The 22,294-nt window shown below is 57.6% G+C and overlaps 1 protein-coding gene across 1 annotated transcript; it reads left to right on the plus strand.

The window, feature by feature from the left end:
• The first annotated feature begins 2,017 nt into the window (after positions 1–2,017).
• On the plus strand, positions 2,018–19,416 carry LOC138120848 (sacsin-like). Its single transcript, XM_069033875.1, has 7 exons — positions 2,018–2,611; positions 5,829–5,916; positions 6,105–6,207; positions 6,463–6,609; positions 6,978–8,310; positions 8,546–8,634; positions 9,094–19,416. The coding sequence occupies exons 1-7, from the start codon at positions 2,589–2,591 to the stop codon at positions 19,173–19,175; spliced, it is 11,865 nt and encodes a 3,954-aa protein (XP_068889976.1). The 5' UTR covers positions 2,018–2,588; the 3' UTR covers positions 19,176–19,416.
• The last annotated feature ends 2,878 nt before the right edge of the window (positions 19,417–22,294 follow it).

Below are 22,294 nucleotides of genomic sequence, written 5' to 3' on the forward strand. Positions count from 1 at the left end.
GGTCACAGGGATGAGGAGTCTTGGAGGAGTGTGAATCTGCCTGGAGAGGGGTCGAAGCCACAGAGCACTGACCTGCACACCATTGCACTCAGGAGCAAGGTGACAGAAGGAAGACATGAGGAGGCTTCCCTGCAGAGGTGTCTCACTGCATCCCCTGACATTTGTCCTACATTTGCCCCAAGTCACTGTGCCCTACAGGTTCCTTCTTCCCACATTCCAAGTGGTCTTATGTCTTTGTGGTCTTCTTGCCTGCCATCTGCAGTCCAGTAACCTCAATGTGGCATCCTTGTGATGTCCTGTGGTCCCCACATGGTCTATAATGCTCCATGGGACAGAAATTTGTCTTATGTGATCTATACAGTGCAAGTGATCTCCATAAGGTCCCATGATCCATTTGATACAGCCCCTTCATCAAGGAGAGTTCAGATATTTCTGCAGGCCAGCCTTAGGCAGGAGAGCGGGCCCTGATGGCCCTGGGCCCCTAGCACTATCCCCACATATTCGCATACCACATCCCTGTATCCCCATGTATTCCCATACCCCATCCACATACCCACATTCCCATGTCCCTGCCTGTCACGGGTTGGGTTTGTAACCGGGCAGAAACACCAATTTAGTGTAGAGGTTTGGTCTAAAATACTCATTACTGTTTATCTTCTGTGAGATAAGAATTAGGAGAAATGCAAAGCAGGCACCAAACTTGAAAGAATATAAAGAAGTTTATTAACAGACCTAAAAGAAGGAAAAAAAAAAATTATACCACCTTCAGAACTCTCCTCCTCCCCCCACCTTCCTCCCTTCTCCCACTGACAATATAAAAAGACAACCCTTAAGATGTTCAGTCTGTTACCACTTCCATAATAACCTTGTTCAGTCCATTTAGAAAGAGAAGTCTCTTCTTGCTTCTGCTATGAAAACATTATCACAACAAGACAGCCACTTCCAAATATTGTTCAGTCCATTTAGGAAGAGGTCTCTCTGCTCGCGATGTGAGTCCCTTCCCCCGACTTGCAGCTTTTCCCGCAACTGCTTTTGAGGGTCCACTCTTGAAGTTTTTTGGGGCACAATTTTAAGGTTGAGCCGTTCAGAAACAAAAAACCAGAGGCCCTTCTCCTTCCCTGGGAGCAAAGGGTCTTCCTCATCTTCATCATTAGGACTATCTCTGGGAGCATCTCTAGGGACTGAGGTTTTCTCCTTTCCCATTTGGAGCCAAAGTCCTCATCTGGTTCATCTCTCCCTGTCCAAACTTCTCATGAAATTACAGCTGTGTCAGCATCTGCCTATTGCTTAGGAGTTGAACACTCCACCCCCCATATCTTCATGAAATTACAACGGGATACTCTGATATATCATAGCTTCACAACAGACTTTCAGCTTTAAGCATCTCCTCTCTCTCTTCCCTCAGGTTTTCAGCTCTTCACAGCAATAAAAGGGTTAATCTCACCTCGGCGTTGCAGCTTTGCAGCTGGAATGTTGAATTTTTCTTATCGCAGTGGAGAGGGAGGGGAAGAGCCAAGCTGCTCCTGCTGCCCACGGCAAGGCAGTGGGGGGGGGGGGGGGGGTCCACGGATGGAACAGGTCCATCATCAACTCCAGGCTGGCCGTGGCCCGGCCTGGGCCGAGCAGGGCCCGGGCCGGGCCCACTGGGCCCTGCTGCCACCTGTGCCAGCGCTGGAAACGAGAGAGAGCTTGGGGGGGAGTTTGTCTATTCTTAAGTGTGTATCACAGGGGTGGTCACAACTTTAAGTGGCTCAAAGAATTGTCCATATTCAAACTGGCCAGCTGATAGGGTCTATCAGGTCCCAGAGGAAACTGTAAGCACCCCTTAGCAAGGATATCCCTTCTGGGACTATGCTTGCTAACCTATGACACTGCCCCATAGCCAAGTCCCGCCCCCGTCCCCCCCTCCCCGCCGCTCCTCCCTGCCGCTATTTTTTTTTTTTTTTAACTAAAAAAGCGCATTTCCCCTGTTTGTGTGTGTGCAACGGGGAATCGAAACTGTCGGGCTGGGAGGCGGGACAAGGAGCAGGGGCGGACCGGAGCACCGAGCAGCAGCGGCACCGGGCAGCGGTACCGAGCAGCAGCGGCACCGAGCAGCAGCGGCACCGGGCAGCGGCGGCACCGAGCAGCAGCGGCTCCGGGCAGCAGCGGTACCGAGCAGCAGCGGTACCGAGCAGCAGCGGCACCGAGCAGCAGCGGTACCGAGCAGCAGCGGCACCGGGCAGCAGCGGCACCGGGCAGCGGCGGCACCGAGCAGCAGCGGCTCCGGGCAGCAGCGGTACCGAGCAGCAGCGGCACCGAGCAGCAGCGGCACCGGGCAGCGGTACCGAGCAGCAGCGGCACCGAGCAGCAGCGGCACCGGGCAGCGGTACCGAGCAGCGGTACCGAGCAGCAGCGGCTCCGGGCAGCAGCGGTACCGAGCAGCAGCGGCACCGAGCAGCAGCGGCACCGAGCAGCGGTACCGAGCAGCAGCGGTACCGAGCAGCAGCGGCACCGGGCAGCGGTACCGAGCAGCGGTACCGAGCAGCAGCGGCTCCGGGCAGCAGCGGCACCGAGCAGCGGGCGGGGGTCTCCCCACAGTGCCCATCATGGCCCTCAAGCAGCCAAAGGCGTGAGTGGATCTGGGGAGTGTCACTGGGGGTTTGTGGGGGGACACAGGGCATGGCTGGAGCATTCTGGGGTCATGGGGAGCTGTTCGTGGGGCGGGGGCTCAAGGGGTGGTGGGGAGAGCTGAAGGGTGACTGAGGGAGGTGGGGACTGCGGCAGTCAGGGCTCACAGGAATGGAGTTTCAGGGGTTGCTGGATGTCTTGGTTTTGACTGGGAGAGAATTTTCTCCCCAGAAGCTGGTCCAGCCCAGTGTTTGGGATTCAGTGAGAACGTTGGTAACGCACTGAGTTGGAGCCCAGTCGCGCTCACTCCAAGTCAAGGACTTTTTGGTGTCCCGTGCTCTGCCAGTGAGGGGGAGCATGGCCAGGAGAGCTGACCCCAACTGGCCAGAGGGATATTCGGATCACAGAATTCCTGCCCAGTATAGACGCTGGGAGGGGGTTGGCCGGGAGCCGCCGATCGATGCTGGGGAAGGGGCTGGGCATTGGTCAGTGGGTGATGAGCAACTCTTGGGCACTGCTGGTTTCTCTTGGGTTTTATTTCTTTCTCTCTCCTTTTAATTACTATTCTTAATAGTAGTATGTCACGGGTTGGGCTTGTAACTGGGCAGAAACACCAATTTAGTGTAGAGGTTTGGTCTAAAATACTCATTACTGTTTATCTTCTGTGAGATAAGAATTAGGAGAAATGCAAAGCAGGCACCAAACTTGAAAGAATATAAAGAAGTTTATTAACAGACCTAAAAGAAGGAAAAAAAAAAATTATACCACCTTCAGAACTCTCCTCCTCCCCCCACCTTCCTCCCTTCTCCCACTGACAATGTAAAAAGACAACCCTTAAGATGTTCAGTCTGTTACCACTTCCATAATAACCTTGTTCAGTCCATTTAGAAAGAGAAGTCTCTTCTTGCTTCTGCTATGAAAACATTATCACAACAAGACAGCCACTTCCAAATATTGTTCAGTCCATTTAGGAAGAGGTCTCTCTGCTCACAATGTGAGTCCCTTCCCCCGACTTGCAGCTTTTCCCGCAACTGCTTTTGAGGGTCCACTCTTGAAGTTTTTTGGGGTACAATTTTAAGGTTGAGCCGTTCAGAAACAAAAAACCAGAGGCCCTTCTCCTTCCCTGGGAGCAAAGGGTCTTCCTCATCTTCATCATTAGGACTATCTCTGGGAGCATCTCTAGGAACTGAGGTTTTCTCCTTTCCCATTTGGAGCCAAAGTCCTCATCTGGTTCATCTCTCCCTGTCCAAACTTCTCATGAAATTACAGCTGTGTCAGCATCTGCCTATTGCTTAGGAGTTGAACACTCCACCCCCCATATCTTCATGAAATTACAACGGGATACTCTGATATATCATAGCTTCACAACAGACTTTCAGCTTTAAGCATCTCCTCTCTCTCTTCCCTCAGGTTTTCAGCTCTTCACAGCAATAAAAGGGTTAATCTCACCTCGGCCTTGCAGCTGTGTCCCTTATCGCTGTTGGTCACTGACCTCTGCCGGACTTTGCTGAAATCTTGGCCGCAGTGGGGGGGGGGGGGGGGGGGGGTAGGGTGTTCCGAGATGCTCTGGCTGCCCACAGCCCTGCTGGGGGAGTCATCCTGGAGCCGTGGCCCGGCCCGGACTGGCCCGAGCAGGGCCTGGGCCGGGCCCACTGGGCCCTGCAGCCACCTGTCCCAGCGCCGGAAACGAGAGAGAGCTGTGGGGAGTTTGTCTATTCTTAAGTGTGGATCACAGAGGCGGTCACAACTTTAAGTGGCTTAAAGAATTGTCCAAATTCCAACTGGCCAGCTGATAGGTTCTATCAGGTCCCAGAGGAAACTGTAAGCACCCCTTAGCAAGGACATCCTTTCCGGGACTATGCTTGCTAACCTATGACATAGTAGCAGCAGTAATATCAATATATTTAGTCTTGCTTCAGTTATTTAACTATTCTTATCTCCACTCATGGGTTGTACCTTTTCCTGATTCTCCCCCCCATCTCACCAGAGCAGCGAGCGGCTGCGTGGGACTGAGTTCCTGGCTGGGGTTAAATCACAACAGGCTGGGGTTAAACCACAACAGGCTGGGGTTAAACCACAACAGTCCTTACTGGTGCCCAGTGCGAGGGAAAAAAGGTTGAGATAACAAGAGATCTGAGCAGAGCATATTAAAACAAAGCTCTTGTAAACATTTCTTGTGTTAGTTCAATAGGTGTGGGTCACAGTGTTTTGTTTGCTCACAGAGTTCCTGCACAGGTGCATTTTATAAAACCCTTCCTGGTGTATGTGTTCCCGTGGGAATGTTCATCCTCCCTGGCTCTGGGCTAAGGTTATCACTCTGTTGTGGTTGGTAACACTGGGCTGTGGTACGAGAGAATGGCTGGAGCTGAATCGAGTCTGCCGGCTCCCCTCCCCTCCCCTCCCCTCCCCTCCCCTCCCCTCCCCTCCCCTCCCCTCCCCTCCCCTCCCCTCCCCTCCCCTCCCCTCCCCTCCCCTCTCCTCTGTGGTTACCCAAACCCCCAGGACAGTTTAACCCCAGCCCACAAGTCAGTCCCACAAAACCACTTGCTGTTCCCAGTGGGGGAAAATCAAAAAGAAAAGGTAAAATCCCTGAACATGCACAAGAACAGTTTAATAATTGAAACAAAACTAATAGTAATGAAAAGGAGAGAGAAAGAAAGAAAACCCAAGAGAAACCAGCAGTGCCCAAGAGTTGCTCATCACCCACTGACCAATGCCCAGCCCCTTCCCCAGCAGTGATCAGCGGCTCCCGGCCAACCCCCTCCCAGCGTCTATACTGGGCAGGAGGTTCTGTGGTCCGAATATCCCTCTGGCCAGTTGGGGTCAGCTCTCCTGGCCATGCTCCCCCTCACTGGCAGAGCACGGGACACCAAAAAGTCCTTGACTTGGAGTGAGCGCGACTGGGCTCCAACTCAAACATCAGCGTGCTACCAACACTGTTCTCACTCTAAATCCTGAACACTGGGCTGGACCAGCTTCTGAGAAGAAAATTAACTTTATCCCAGTCAAAACCAGGGCGCTGGAGCATCCCAGGAAGAGAGGGGGGCCTGGAAAAGTGTGGTTGTAGTCTTTGGAGGTGTTGTTTCAGTGGTCCTGGAAGGAGATGGGGTCCTTGACCCCTTCCAAGGAGAGGGACATCCTGCAGGATCCAAGGAGGACATGGGGGTCCTGGTTACACAGCTTCCCCCACAGCCCCTCTCCCCCTCTCTGCTTTACAGGGACACCTTCTGCCAGCGGGTACCCACCTTCCTTGACTACCTGCACAGCATCCTGCAGAAGTACCCGGATGGGGGGCAGATCCTCAAGGTGAGGCCTCCAGGGAACCCACCTGTCCAGGATCTCCTGCCCAGCAGGGCAGAGTGACCACAGGGAGCAGGGCTGGTCCCTGTTCAGCACCAGCCCCAGGACCTTGGTGCCCAGCTGGGAGAAAAGGTCGGTGCTCTTCTCAGGGCCTGGGGGGGCCCAGGTGACCGGGCACTGATCTCGAATTCCAGGAGCTCATGCAGAACGCGGACGATGCTGGTGCTAACGAGGTCGTGTTTGTGTGTGACGAGCGGGAATTCGACATCACTGGAGGGGGACTGGAGGGCACCCAGGGTGAGAGGCACTGTGGGCACTGGGAGAGACTGGATGAAGCCCTGGGGTGGCACTGGCTGGTGCTGGGAGGGACTGGGGGAAATGGAACTGGTGAGGGGTTCTGGGATGTGCTGGGGGCACTGAGGGTACTGGGAAGACTCAGTGGTATTGAGAGGGGTTTTGTGAGACTGGAGCTTGTGAGAACACTGAGTGTGAATGACAATTCCCCCTCCATGCCCCAATTGTCCCCTAACCCATGATGGTGCTGACCGCCAGGCCCAGCTCTCCTGGCCTACAATGATGCCGTGATGTCACCCCGGGACTGGACAGGGATTCAGAAGCCAGGGGTGTCACACAAGCGAGAGGATCCCCACACTGTGGGGCGCTTCGGCTTGGGCTTCACCTCTGTCTACCACCTTACCGGTAAGTGGCACTGGGAGCCTCAGCTGGGACTGAACTGGGGACGTGGGTTTTACTGGAGGCACTGAGCTACAGGTGCTGGGGAGAACTGTGGGGCACTGGGGGTGTGCAGGATGGAGTTCTGAGTCCGAAGTGAGGAAACCCGAAGCACCAGGAGGCTGGGGGAGGCTGGCTGGCAATGGAGGGCAGGGCTAGGGGGCAAACTGAGGGAGGACTGGTGAACTGGGATTATGCTTTGAATCATGGGAGGCACCGTGGGGATGAACTTGAGGCTATTGGGTGGGCATTTGGGACACTGATAGGTTGGGATGATCTGGGAAGGCAGTGGTGTCCACGTCATCTCTGTGGCCTCATGGTTCCCGTGTCTCCAGACCTGCCAGGTGTGCTGAGCCCCCCATACTTGGGGGTGCTGGACCCCGAATGCCAGGTGCTGCCGGGTGCTGGCAAGCGCTGGAACATCTCTGAAGCCCAGGACCTTCCTGGCCTTTTTGAGCCCTTCTGGGCCGGGCTGAAAGCTGTGGGACAGCACCGTGCCTCTGCCCAGGGCACCCTCTTCCGCTTCCCCCTTCGCCAGCAACCCTCGGAAATCGCTGCAGGCGTCTCCGATCCTGAGCGCATCCACAGCCTCATCCAGACCTTCCTCACAGAGGCCCCTCTTGCCCTCCTCTTCCTCCGCCATGTCCGCCGCGTGACCCTGCACCGTGTGGCCCCTGATGGGGTCCAGACACTCATGGGAACACTTGCGGCATCCCCTCAGCCTCTCCCTGTCCCGGTGCCATCAGGGGATGAAGGGCTGAGTCTGGCGTGGTGCCTGATGGCCCTGCACGGGGATGGGGTGGGTGCTGGGAGCGAATGGCTGGTGGCCACGGGCAGGGCCACTGAAGGGCCAGCCGTAGCTCTGGGCACAGGGCTGGGTTGCTGCCCTGAACTGAGCCTGGCACACCCCCTCCACGGGACCTGCCAAGGGCGGCTCTGCTGCTTCCTGCCCCTGCCAGCCACCGACGAGACGGCCACAGGGCTGCCCTTCCACGCCAGTGCTCCCTTCGCCCTCTCCGATGATCGCCGCCACCTGCGCTGGCCCCAGGAAGGCGAGGAGGGTGAGGAAGACGCCCGCTGGAATGCTCTGCTGCTGCTCGACCTCCTGCCCCGCGTCTACAGCTCTTTGGCCGCTGTGGCCGTGGCTCTGCCAGGTGCAGATGCCCACAGCTTGTGGCCAGACCCTGAGCGCACGCCGAGCTCCGGCCGAATGCGCAGCCTGGTGACCCGTGTGTGCCAGGAGCTGGCGGCTGCCCCCGTCCTGGTGCCGGCCGCAGAGGGGGCAGCGGGGTGGCTGCGGGCACCTGAGGCTGTGCTGCTCCCGGAGGCCGCGGGGGACGTGGCCACACGGAGGGCGATCCAGGCCATGCTGGTGGCAGCTGGGGAACCGGTGGCCGAGGTCCCATCCCACGTGTGGAGGGCGCTGACTTTGGGGATGCCGAAGGGTCTGCGGGAGGCCACGGCAGGACACGTGCGGGAGGTGCTGCGGCACCACGGGGCCCCAGAGCTCCTGGCTGCCGACCGCCTCTCCCTGCTGCGCTACGTGGCTGGGGATGGGTGCCATGCTGAGCTGCGGGGCCTCCCCCTCCTGCCTCGCGCCGACGGAACCTTCGTGGCCTTTGGAACCACATCAGCCCTTGTCTACGTGGACACAGCCGAGTGCCCCAGGTGAGCCCGTGGCCCCCGGCAGCTCCACTCCCTGCAGAGTGGGCAGGACAGCCGGGTGCCCACAGTTGCAGCTCTCGCTGTTAAATTGGAAAGGGGGCCCCGGCCAAACCTGGGTGTTTGGGCTCCTCACTGCCCTCCTTCTCTCACCTGGTGACACCAAGTGGGAGCTGAGGCAGGTGCCCAGAAAGCTGCCCCCCATTACCTCTCTAGTCCCCCAGCACCTCTGTTTCCACAGGGAGCTCCTGCCTGGCTTGGCCGGGTCCTTCCTGCCCTCAGACCTGGAGCCTGGTTTGGACAGCCTCCTGCGAGGCATTGCCAAGGAGGGTAAGACATGGGGGTTCCTGGACCACCTTTAGGTCCCCTGGTTGCCACCCCCTAAACCCCAACACCCCTAGGCAGCCTCACCTTGGGGCTCCTCTGCAGCCCCTGTACCTCCTTGTCTCTCTGGGGACTCCATGTCCTTGCTCTTCTTCCCACATTCCCTTGTCCCCTCTGTGCTCCCTCAGATCCTCGGTCTCCCTGTGTTCCTCGTCTGAAGACCTCTGTGCTCCCCACTACTCGTCCCCCTTACACCTTTTTCCCTTCCACATCTCTTTCCTATATCCCCACCCATGTGGGGTTGCTGGGTTCTCTGTGCTCCTATTCAGGGTATCCACTGTCCCTTCAGAGTCCAGGTCCTCCCATATCCTGCAGATCTCAGGTTCTTTCTCCCCCATCCTGAGTCCCCCTGCCAGGTCCCAGGTCCCATGTGTTTCTAGTCCAGCCTCTGCCTCTTGTACACAGGTCTCTTCCCCAACCTGATTCTGCTGGACCCAGCTGTGACTGCACAGACCCTGCGCTTGGCTCTGCCCCCCACCTGGACATCCCAGTCTTCAACCCCAGTGACCTGGTGCCCAGCCCAAGGGCCCCCCCAGCCCCCAGCTTCCTGGTTCCCAGCTGTGTGGCGATTCCTGGCCCATCACGTGGAAGATCTGGGCCCTCTGGAGGGGCTCCCTCTCATATCCCTGTCCCCACTGGATGCTCCCAGCGTCCGTCTGGCTCCACTGAGACCTGAATCTAGTCTTATCTTCCAGGCATGGGAGGACCAGCTCCTGCCACCTGCTGTGGCCTCTGTGCTGGAGGTCCTGGGTTGCTCCGTGGTGCCACCAGGCACATGGCATCGCTCCCTGTCCCGCTATGTCCTGCCTCCATGTCCCCTCAATGCCCTGCGGGCCCTGGGCAGGCAGGGGGCTGCAGCAGTGGCCTCCCGCATGGCCTCGCTGCCCGATGCGGATGTGGTCACCCTCCGGCTCTACCTGGCAGATGTCCCATCCCTGACAAAGCAGGACATGGCCACGCTGGCTGCTCTGCCCCTCTTTCTGCCACTGCCCTGCTTGGCCACCCCACAGCCCATGGAGCTGGTGCCGGCTGGTGCCACCCCAGTGCTGGAGCCAGAGCTGGAGCCACCCCGAGATGTGCTGCTGCCGGAGGCCGTGTTGCGGTGCCGGGATGAAGTTGACCGGCAGCTCCTCGGGAGGCTCCAGAGGCCCCTCATCAGTGCAGCCCATGTGATGCTGGAGGCCGTCAAAGCCGTGGCCCAAGGCACGTATGCGGGGCGGGCAGCTGAGACAGAGGCTCTGCTCCTCTGGGTGCTGCAGCACGGAGATGTTGTCTTTGCACAGAGCCCCCCTCTCCGGCAGGCCTGCAGCGAGCTGGCCTTCCTGGAGACCCCCAATGGCCCTGCATGCCCACGAGACCTCTACGACCCCTGCGACAGCACCTTGCAGGCACTGCTGGGACCCGAGCGCTTTCCTCCCGCCGCCTTCCACAGTCCATCTGTCCTCTGTGCCTTGAGGGCCGTGGGCTTGCGGCACGGTGAGGGTTGCCTGGTGCCCTCAGATATCCTGGCAGCTGCAGCAAAAGTCAGCCAGGGCAACATGGCAGCTCTGGACAGGGCTGAGGCACTGATCAGGGTCTGCAACCGCCCCAAGGCACTGGATGACTTCAGCGCTGCAGAGCTCAGGCAGCTCCAGGCCCTGCCATGGGTGCCTCGCTCCAAGTGCACAGGAGAGCCTGGGCAGCCCTTCCTGCCCCCCAAGGAGCTGCGATCCACCCAGTACCAGGCCCTGGTGGGGCTTGCCATGCCCCTGACTGGCGCCTTTGTGCCAGAGGCAGAGAAGAAGCTGGGGCTGAGCCAGATCCCACCGCCAGAGAGAGTGTGGGAGCAGCTGAGAAAGCTCGCAGGGCACGGGGACATGGATGAGGTGGGTCCCGCTCTCCAGCCTGTCTACTGGCACATGCAGGAAAACCTGAAGGCCTTTGGGACTGCTCCGGATGATGCTGTAGTGTGGACTGGGTCTGGGCTTGTCCTGGCACATGATGCTGTACTGGGCTATCCTAAGGAGCTGGAGCTGGGGATGCTGGTGCCCTGCGTGCCCCCTGACTTCCTGCCCTACAGCTGCCTCTTCAGGGCTTGGGGGGTGGCGGAGGGGGTGAGTGAGGAGAGGGTGGTGTCGGCCCTGCGCTGCCTAGGGCAGGACATAGATGGGCGCAGCTCCAGAGCAGGCACTGCTGCAGAGTTGCAGGTGGTTGTAGCTGTCCTGGAGTGGCTGAAGAGTCGGGGCCACCAGGGCAAGGGCACCGTGCCTGTTCCTGTGAGGATCCCACAGGGCTCAGGCTTTGCCCTCCGACCAGCTGCCTCTGCCGTGTACCTGGACATGGAGCTGGAGGAAGAGGAGGATGTTCAGGAGGTGGTGCACGAGGCACTGCCTTCCAGCACAGCCATATTCCTGGGCACAGAGCTGCTTAGTACACGGGTGCTGGGCCCAGAGCCGTTCACAGCCTGTGGCCCCTCGGAGCCCATCACCCTACGCCTCCGCAACATCCTCCGGGAGTACGGCGAGGAGGGCGACCTCTTCACAGAGATGGTCCAGAACGCAGAAGATGCCGGTGCTACCGTGTGCCGCTTCCTCCTGGACCTGCGGTGCCGCAGAAAGGCCACCTCTGGGCTGCTAGACCCAGGCATGGCTGCCTGCCATGGCCCAGCTCTCTGGGCCTACAACAATGCCCTATTCACAGAGGATGACCTCCGGAACATCACCCAGATTGGGGCTGCTACAAAGGAGGGCCGGGAAGGCCGGATCGGGCGCTTTGGACTGGGCTTCAGCTCTGTCTACCGTGTCACGGATGTGCCGGCAGTGCTGAGTGGGGAGACACTGCTCATCTTTGATCCCAACGGCACCCATCTGGGCAAGCACTTCCCCAGTGCCGGCTGCCCTGGCATCCGCCTGGACTTCTCCAGCCGACCACGCATCCTCCGTGTCTTTGCTGAGCAGTTCCAGCCCTACCATGGTATCTTTGGGTGTTGCCTGCCTGAGCCAGGACCCTTTCCAGGGAGCCTTTTCCGCCTGCCTTTTCGCACTGAAGAGGAAGCTGTGACATCGCAGGTTTGCACTGAGGCCTTTGGTACAGAGCGCATCCAGTCCCTTGGCACCACTTTCCTTGGCTCTAACCGGCTCCTGCTGCTCTTCCTGAAGAAGGTGAGGGAGCTGTCCCTGGAGATGCTGCCAGACACGGCCACCTCTGCAGAGGATACCACACCTCTGGCCACGCTGCAGCGAAAGGAGATCCAAGACTTGGGGGCCCCTGGGGATCCCCCAAGCTGGGCAGCCATTGAGCAGCTCTCAGCCTGCGAGGAGGAATCCAGGACTGTGTGGCACTACCTGGTTTTGGTATGTCAGGGTGATGGGGAGTTGCTGGAACTGTTTCACCAGAACACACAGGCAGGGCTCCGTCTTCCGCCTCCCATGGCTGGTGTGGCCCTTCCCCTTGCCCCTACTGAAGATGGCAAGTGGGTGCCACGTCTGAATGCTGAGAAGGGGCAAGTTTTCTGCCACCTTCCCATGCCGGTCTTCTCAGGGCTGGCAATCCATGTGCATGGGACCTTCAGCATCCTCTCAAACCGCAAGGGGCTGTGGGACACGGCGGAGAGGGGCAAGTGGAACCAGGTGCTGCTCCACAATGCCGTGCCGACGGCCTGGCTCCGGGCACTGGACCATCTCCGTGCCATGCATGAGGCAGGCGAGTTGAAGAACTATGAGTATCATTTATTCTGGCCAGACATTAGCACTGCCCGTTACCCCTTTACAGAGGCCGTGACTGGTTTCTACCAGGCTGTGGCAGCCAGGAGTGGCCCCAGGCTCTTTTCTGATGGCCGCTCCTGGTGCTCGCTGCAGGACGCCCGCTTCCTGCACCAGGCTGTGGAAAGACACCCTAAGCTAGGTGCTGTGGCGCAGCGAGTCTTTGCCACCACCGTGCCCCATCCCCTGTTGGCTGTGGCCTTGCCTGGGAAGGTGCAGGAGGGCCTTGGGAAGGTGCTGGATGCTGGAACCTATGACTGGCCTCGCTTTCTCTGTGAGCTTGTGCTTCCCAACTTGATAAACCTCCCTGCTGTTGACCGGGACCCACTGCTCCTCCATGCGCTGGATATGTCCCATGAGGATGTGGACAAAGTCCTGCAGACACTGCCCTGCATCCCTGCCACCCCTCATGGCCACCTCCAGTTCATCAATCACCTGGTGCATCCCAGAGGCCGTGCTGCCCCTTTATATGACCCTAACGATGGGCGCTTCCCCACTGGGAATGCCTTCCTTTCCCCAGAGAGACTAAGCCAACTGGAGAGGCTGGGCATGGTGAAGAACACCATGGCCCTGCCAGAGCTGCTGGAGCGGGCAAAGACCGTGCAGCTTGTCTGGACCAAGAATCATGCCCAGGGCTACCAGAGGGCTGCTTGCATCCTTGAGCTGCTTCAGGATGCAGTGAAGGAGAGAGTGAACAACACCCTGCAGGCCGCTTTCCAGACTGTGCCCTTCCTCCCTGCTACACTGCTCACTGGTGACCATGTGCTGCTGCCAGCTGCGCAGCTCTACCATCACATCCATGCCCCATTAGTGGGGCTCGTCCACCCTATCTTGGCTCCTAAAGTGCTGGGGGAAAACTTCAGCCTCCCCAAGGAGGTTGCATCCTTCTTGGGGCTGGACCGGCAGATACCAGCAGCTCCAGTCCTTAACCAGCTGCAGGCACTGAGCTGTAGCTCCAATGCTCTCCCTTTGGAGAACCTGCAGGACACCACCAACTGCTGCTACAAGCACCTGAACATGCTGCTCAGGGAACATCGCTCCAGCTGGGATGAGGTGGCTTCTGCAGTGGCCCGAGGGGAGCCTTTCATCTTGGTGGGCTCCCATTTTGTGCCAGTCACGGCTGTGGCTGAGACACTGTCGTTTAAGGCTGTCCCATACCTTCATCAGCTCCAAGAGCAGTACAAGCCTTACAGAGAACTCTGGGAGTGTGTGGGGCTGCGCCACACGTTCACGTGGGATGATTATGCCCGAGTGCTCTCCACCCTGGCAGAGACACATGCTGGAGAGCCACTGCCTGCGGCAGAGCTGGCTCTGGCCCTTCGGCTGGTGTCTTGTGGCTTGATGGAAGATGGCAACGAGCCTGACACCTACCAGACCCAGCAACTCTTTCTGCCCGATGAGGAGGGCATTTTGCGCCCACGGGACAAGCTCCACTTCAATGATGCACCATGGATGCCATTGGACAGAGATGTCCTGCTATGCCATAAGGAGCTGTCCCGAGATGCAGCCCTGCACTGTGGGGTGGCCACCATACGCCACCGAGCACTGGAGAGGAGTGAACTAATCACTGATGACCTGAGCCGCTGGGTGCAGCCATTTGGTGCCCATGAAGATTTGCCAACACGGCTGAAGAACATCTTGAAGGAGTACCCAGCATCTGCTCCTGATATGGTGAAGGAGGTGCTCCAGAATGCGGACGATGCTGGTGCAGGGCTTGTGCACTTCGTGTGGGACCGCCGACAGCACCCAGTGGAGGCCACTTTCAATGAGAACTGGAACCTCCTGCAGGGCCCTGCCCTCTGCATCTACAATGACAGCCCCTTCCAGCAGCAGGACATTGAAGGCATTCAGCGTCTGGGGGTGGGTGGCAAGCAAGGCCGGCAGGATGTCACAGGCAAATATGGCCTTGGCTTCAACACTGTCTTCCACTTTACTGACTGCCCAGCCTTCGTGACTGGAGACAGTACCCTGTGTGTCTTTGATCCCCATCTCTACTACCTGCCCACAGCCACAGCTGAGAAGCCTGGTGGGATGTTTGCTGTCAACCCTGAATTCAAGAAGAATTTTCCAGACATTTATGACACCTTCCTACCATCCTTCTTTGACCTGAAACAGGGTGTCCTTTTCCGGCTGCCGCTCCGCACTGCAGCTGAGGCTCTCAAGTCCAGGGTGTCTGACATGGTCGTGCGAGACCAAGACCTCAGGGACATGGAGCAAATACTGGCTGAGGAAGGTGAGGACTTGGTGCTCTTCCTTCGGCACATCCATACCGTGGTCTTCTCTGAGATCCCCCCAGGTGGGAAAGAGTTGGTGGAGAAGCTGCGCGTGACCACAGAGCTCACGGGTGATGATGCAGAGCGGAGACGGGATTTTCAAGCAAGATTAAGCCAAGCCATGGATGGGAACAGTCCCACCCTTCTCTCCTATACCATGAAAGTCAAAAACAGCAGGGCCAAGACCAGAAGTGTGTGGAGGGTGATCTCCCAAATTGGGGTGCAGGGTGGGGCTGAGAAGTCTCCGGTGCTTGAGTGGCTGCCCTATGGGGCTGTGGCTGCCCCGCTGGAGCCTCTGAGCAGAGACATGGGCAGAGCCTTCTGCACCCTTCCACTGCCCGTGAACACTGGGCTTCCTGTGCACATCAACGCCAACTTCTCTGTGAATGCGGCTAGGCGCAATCTCCACTGGGACAAAGGCTGCAGAGAGACAGCCTGGAATGACTTCTTGCTCCGGCGCTTGCTGGTCCCACTATACTGTGACTTTCTCACCAGGCAGTGGAAAGCCCTGGGGCCAGAAAAGCTCCAGTACAGGTCCCTGACACTCTGCGAGCAGCACCTGGACTCCCACTTCCTCCAGTTTTTCCCTGTTACGAAAAGGGTGCTACCTATCTTTCAGGATATGGTGAGAGAGATCTACAGGCACCTCAGCCATGCACGCCTGCCCCTGGCGCCTGTCATCTTGCTGCCAGATGACAAGAAGTCACCTGGCAGCAAGGTGACAATAACCTGGGCATCTCCAGGTGGAGGGGACGTGCTAACAGAGCCATACTTCCTCAAGAAGATGCCTGACCCAGAAGTCCAGAAGGTGCTGCAGCAACTGAACATGAAACTGGTTCCAGCATTCACCCCCCTGCAACAGATCCATAAGGAGTTCTTTGAAGCCCAGGTGAACACTGTTGTCTTGGAGCCAGCATCTCTCCGGTGCTTCCTCAAGGCCCTGGCTCTGCCTGTGCCCTGCAAGCTGTCTGAGACACCCCTGAGGACAGCAGAGAGCTGCTCCATCCTTCTGCAGTATTTAGCGGGATGGAGCAGGCACTCCCAAGGTACTCCCAATGATGGGGACAAGGTAGAACTGGAAGGCCTGCCCTTGCTGGCCACAGAAGATGGTTTTCTGAATGCTTTCAGCATCCACCATCCTGTCTTCAAAAACTCCTTTGCCCACCTCTTCCCCCAGCACAGACACCGTTTTGCCCAAAAGTGTATTCCTGCATGGATCCCACCTTGCTTTGTGAAGAAGCTTGGCCTCCTAGAGGCCACACCACTCATCCAGGAGGCATTGGGTCAGTTGGAGTGGACCACAGATGGGAAAAAGTGGATCAAGGGGCTGTGGGCCTTCTTTGAAAGTGTGGTCTTCACCAGGACCTCAGATGCAAACATGAAGTCATTCATGGATCATCTCCAGGACATGGCGGTGCTGCCTATTCAGGGGAGTAAGACAGGGTCGAAGCACCTACTGCCACTATCCTCCCTCTCCAGGGTTCTTTTTGCTTGTTACTTAGAAGAGGAAAAGGTGCTGCACAAACTGGGCATCCCTGTGCTCCAGCAGTCCCTGCTGCCCCATGGTTTTGCCCTCCATTGCTTGAAGCCAAGGGCACTGCAGGTCACAGAACCCAGGGCTGTTGTGGCCCATCTGGCAGGCACCAGAGCTGATCTCCGCTGGGGGGATTTAAGCGATCAGGATGTGACAGCCCTGCTGAGATTTGTCCAGAAGGGAAATCTGGATGCACAGGCACTGCAGCAGCTCCAGCACCTGCCTCTCTTCCAGAAGTTTGGGGGGGGCTATGTAGCTGTGGCTCCCTACCGCAAAGTGCTGCTGCTCCGCAGATACATGGAAGTGCCCCCGGGTGCCCAAGCCCTGTATGACCTGGACAGAGACATGGTGCTGCTCACACAAAACCCGATCCACGAATGGCTGGCCAACGGTTTGAAGTGGGAGTCCACAGATGACCAAAAGCTCTTCATGACTGTGGTGCTACCCCGGCTGTCCCAGCTCACACAACAAAACCTCAAGGAAGCTGTACGCTTGTTCTTTATCCTGGAACCTTTCTTTGACCCTCAGAGCCTGGAGGCCATTGCGGCAGCTTTTCAGAAGGTGGCCTTTATACAAGATGCCAGCGGAATCTGGCGCCTGGCCTCCTACTTTTATGACGACATGCCCTCCTTCCGCACCCTGCAGCTCCAAAACCGCTTTGTGCCTAAATCTTTCTTTAGGGAGCTACGTTTGGACTGTAAAGCTGTGTGTTTCCTCCGTGAGGCAGGTGTCCGCACCAGCCTCTCTGAAGAGGATTTTGTGGCACTGGCCCAGGAGATAGAGTGTGAAGCCACTCAGGCTACCTGCAACACTGCAGCACTGCTGCTGCGACAGCAGGAGATGCTCAAGCAGCTTGAAATCCTGTTGAAAAATCCCGAGTCACAGGGTTTCCTGAAGAAAATTGCCACAATCCACTTCCTGCCTCCACTGAACATCCCCCTAGACTTGATGAACCTCCACCCGCCTTTTGCAGCCTCCTCTAAGGCTGTGGCTCTGAAAGGCAGCGTTTCCTACTGCAAAAATGGGGCTGAGCTCCTGTGGACATCAGCCACCATCCTGCCAGAATCCCTTAAACTTGATAAGAAGTTCCTGAAGGCCATGGGAGTCCTTGTAGAGATACCCACTGCCCTGGTGGTGGCCAACCTGGAGCATGTGTGCAGGGCAGCCTGCCCAACGCCAGTGCAGGTGAGCACGCGGGCCAGCGTGCTCCATAGCGTGTACAGCTTCCTGCAGACCCATCTGGAGGAGGTGGACTCGGAGCACCTCACTGAGCTGCCCATGGTGCTGGCCAAGTCAGGGGACATGGCCAGGCCATGGCAGGTGGTGACATCGCTCCCAGATGAGGCTGACTTTTACCCCTATCTCCTCACACCTGACCCCCACATGGCTGCCTTTGGAGATCTCCTGCAACACCTTGGCGTGGTCCTGGTCCCCACAGTGACTCACTACAGCCATGTCCTGGCCCAAATCTACCAGGAGAGCCATGGCAGTGGGACCCTTACCAGTACCCAGAAGAAGACGGTCCTCCTGGCCACACGGCGTTTCTTCCAGCTGCTGCGGGAGGAACCAGAGCCCCCCGATTGCTCTGCTGTGGCTGAACTGTACCTGCTGAGCACTGCTGACTGCCTGGAGCCATCCCACAGGCTGTGCTTCAATGACTGCGTGTCCTCAGAGACCGCTCGGGCCTTGGAGAAGACCTTTGTGTTCATGGCTGCGCTACCGGTGTCTGGGTGTAATACCAGGTGGCTGCTGCAAAGGCTGCCACCTCACCTGCGGCCACGGGCACTCTCAGAGGTGACAGAGCAGCAGCTGAAGGAGGGTGGTCCAAGGCCATGTCACTATGGCTCTCAGTGCCCCGTGCAGAGTCATCTGCAGACCCTGCTGATATCCCCATGGTTTAGGCTGGGGCTGGAGTCCCTGCTTCAGTGGAAGAGCCATAAGGCTGTGACGGGAATGGAGGAGGATAGTGGCTTTGCAGTGGAGCAGCTGAAAGTTCAGTGCTGCAAGGACATCCGCACTGTGCTGGTCCATGGTGGGGCAAAGGTGAAGGGCAGCTCCCAGTCACACGTCATCCATGTGTGCCCATCTGCTGGTGGCCAGCGGCTCCTCTACATCCGACACACAGAGATGGGGCTGAACTGGCACCACATGAGGGTCGTGGAGACACTGGCACGGGAGATCAATAATATCCTGGATGGGCAGCTGGAGGCACCTGCTTTGTCCGTGCTGCGTGAAATGCTGGTCTGCCAGGAGCCACAGGACTTGGCCTTGGTTCTGGAGGAGAACAACGTGGAACTGGTGGGTGCTGCACCAGAGCCAGAGAAGAGGCTGCAGGAAGAAGCTGTGGAAGAAGGGGGGCCGTGGAAGGATCCCAGCCTGGCAATCTCGAGGCCTCTGCATGGTGTCAGGCAGCCAAAGGTGTGGCCAGAGTTCTGTGTCCAGTACAAACCTGCGAGCGCTGCCCAGCACCAGGGACAGGGAGGTTGCAGCTCCTGGCTGAGCACTGAGGAGCTCATGGCCCTGACTCCATCTGTCCCTGAGGCCCTGCGGTGGCTGTGTCAGGCCACAAGTGACCTGCAGGCAGCCCACAATGACATCCGGTGCGGCTGCCCCAACTGGGTCCTCTTCAAAGTGCACCAGGCCCTGGAGAAGGCACTGGTGGCAGCCGTACTTTGCCGCGGTGAAGCCTTTGAGAGCCCAGGGGGGCTGATGGGTCTGGCCCAATGGCTGGAGACAGAGGAGCCGGAGCTGAGGGGCCTGGTACCAGATGTGCAGTGGTTGTGTGGCTGCGGCGTGGATGGCAAGGCCACACAGTACCCAAATTACCACCCCTTCCCCATGACCCCCAGCGAGGCCTTCCCCCGTGTGGATGAGGAGGAGGTCCTGAAGAAGGCACAAAAAGTGCTGGTGATACTGAAGGACCATTTGGGCAGAAAGTGAGGAGGTCCCTACAGAGGGGCACAGGCAGCTGGGCCAAGGGACCTCCAGGGGCCCATCAGAGACCCACCACGGACCTGTTGTGGACTTACCATGGACTTGCCATAGACCTGCCACAGGCAATTTGTGCAGCCCTTGTAGGGGAGTTTTGGAGGCAGATGAGGGCCCAGACCAGTGGACATCACAGGGTAGTCTGTTCCATTGGTATGTCTTGAGTGAGGGGGAAATAAAGTGCATTAATAAATGCTGCAGTCCTGGTAGACTCTTCACTGACGGTGAAGTCAGGGACATGGAGAGGTCATGGGCAATGGGATAGGTGTGGAAGGTGGAGGTGGTGGTGAAGAGATTTGGAGAACTTGTGGTGGGTCAATCTTGGTTAGCTAGGTGCCCACCAAGCCACTCCATCACTCCCCCTCTTTGACTGAAAAGGGGGAGAAAATGTGATAAAAATCCCATGGGTCAGGGAGATCACTCACCAATTACTGTTGCAGTCAAAAGAGACTCAATGTGGGGAAATTAATTTATTTTATAACCAATTAAACAGAGTAGGAAAATGAGAAATAAGAACAAACATGAAAACACCTCCCTCTACCCTCCCTTCTTCCCAGGCTCAGCTTCACTCCCAACTCTTCTACCTCCTCCCTCTGAACAATGCACGAGATGGGGAATGTGGATTGCTGTCAGCTCATCACACTTTGTCTCTGCTACTCCTTTCTCCTCACGCTGTTCCCCTCTCCATGGAAGACAGTCCCACACCAACTTTTCTGAAGTGGGTCCTTCCCATGGGCTGCAGTTGTCTAAGAACTGCTCCAGCAAGGTCCCTTTCCATGGGGTACAGTCCTTCAGGAACAGACTGCTCCAGTGTCCTGCCAGCTCCTGCATGGACTCCACAGAGCATAGCTCCTGCACGGAGCTTGCTCCAGTGTGGGCTCTTCCCAGGCTGCAGCTCCCTTCAGGGCATCCCCACCTGCTGTGCTGTGGGGTCCTTACATAGGGCTGCAGTGAGGATCTGCTCCTCTGCTGGCCTCCATGGGCTACGGGGCAAAATCCTCCTCCCCATGGGCTGCACTACTGGCTGCAGGGGAATCTCTGCTCCAGCACCTCCTCCTTCCCCAGCCTTGCTGCCTGTAGGGCTGTTGCTCTCACATATTCTCCCTCCTCCCACCCAGCTGCTGTTGCACAGCAGTGTTTACCCCTTTTTAATACCTTATCACAGAGGCCCTTCCAGCATCGCTGGTTGGCTCAGCCCTGGCCAGTGGTGGGTCCATCCTGGAGCCCTCTAGAGTTGGTTCTGCCTGACATGGGGGCAGCTTCTGGTGTCTCCTCACAGAGGGCCACCCTGCAGCCCCTGCTACCCAGATGTGGCCATGCAAACCCGAGACAAGGATGATGAGGTGGTACCAAGGGGAGCATGGGGGTCTCAAGAAGGTGTGAAGCAGGGGAAGCAGCAAGAAGAGCTCGAAGTTTCAGTGAGCTGGAGTCATTACCATAGGCACAGAGACCACCACCAAAATCCCAGTGTGATTCTGTTGGTATGAGGCCAAGTGCATGGCCTGGCCCCAGGTCAGGGCAATCCCAAGCACAGACTCGGGCTGGGCGGAGAACGGATCGAGAGTCGCCCTGTGGAGAAGGACTTGGGGGTGTTGGTGCATAAAAAGCTCAACGTGCCCCAGCCCCTTGCACTGTCACCCAGAAACCCCCAATGTCCTGGACTGACCTCACAGCGTGGGCAGCAGGGGACAGGGGGATTCTGCCCCTCTGCCCTGCTTGGGTGAGATCCCACCTGCAGAGCTGCCTCCAGCCCTGGGGTCCAGCATCAGAAGGATGTGGAGCTGCTGGAGTGAGTTCATAGAGGCTGCAGAGATGCTCCAAGGGCTGGAGCCCCTCTGCTCCGAGCCGGGCTGGGAGAGCTGCGGGTGTTCAGCCTGGAGAAGAGAAGGCTCCGGGGAGACCTTAGAGCCATTTCCAGTGCCTAAAGGGGCTCCAGGAGAGCGGGGAGTGGGCCTGGAATGCCAGGACAAGGGGAATGGCTTTCCATTCCAGAGGGCAGGGTTAGAAGAAGTTCTTCCCTGGGAGGGTGGGGAGGCCCTGGCACAGGGTGCCCAGAGAAGCTGTGGCTGCCCCATGCCTGGAAGTGTCCAAGGCCAGGTTGGAGGGGCCTTGGAGCAACCTGGTCTGGAGGCAGATGTCCCTGCCCACGGCCAGGGGTGGCATAGGATGAGCTTTGAGGTCCCTCCATCCCAGACCAGTCGGGGATTCTATGCTGAGGAGAAACATCACGCTAGGGATGGCGAATCCAGGGGGTGCCAAGCTGCCACGGCATCATGTCCATTGGGTGGTCCCTGACAAGGCCAAAGGGCAGCTCCTGAGGAGACCAGGTCATCCAGTTGGGCCAAGACTGCAAAAGTGGGATGCCATCACTCGGTGCTGAAGGCTCACTGCCAGGTGCCCTGACCCTTGAGCAGCTGTAGAAAGCGGAGGCTTATGTGCCTTCAAGGCAGGGTAGCCTGAGCACACGGCTTCTGTCTCTCCTGCCTGTGGGTCTCCCCTGTCTGGGCAAGGGATGCAAGCTGAGCTGAGGCTGGACGTGACATCAGTGCGTGACACATCCGTCAGCCTCAGGGACCATAGAAATGGGGGCTGGCTCCAGATGCATCTTCTCCAGAAGATGCATCGCTGCCACTCACTGTGACAGACAACATGGAGAATAGAAATTTTCGGTTGCAAAATAGAGCTTAAAGACTAACTAGCAAATTAGATAAAAGAATGTAAAAGTAGACACACAGGATGCTAAACAGAGCTGAAAGCAGTGGACAAACAGATAATAAGGAACCTAAGTGGGTTTTGTGACAAAGTTATGTAACAAGAAACACCAGTGCATGCCCTAAGAGAAGTTCAAGGCAAGGTCACTTCCAATTTTGGGGGCTCTCAGCGAATACGACCACCAGAGACCCCTTTAGACAACCCTCTAAGACCATAAAAGGACTTCCAGTAAGGGGCAGAGGTGGGTAAATTAGTTCTAGGAAAGTAATGTTTATGTATTAGCCCGGAAGCACCTTGTAATGAATGTGTATGATCCTGACGGAATAAACACCCGGTGTAAAGTTTCATGACACACATCT

Source organism: Aphelocoma coerulescens, chromosome 20 (genome assembly GCF_041296385.1).
Source record: "Aphelocoma coerulescens isolate FSJ_1873_10779 chromosome 20, UR_Acoe_1.0, whole genome shotgun sequence".
NCBI lineage: Eukaryota > Metazoa > Chordata > Aves > Passeriformes > Corvidae > Aphelocoma > Aphelocoma coerulescens.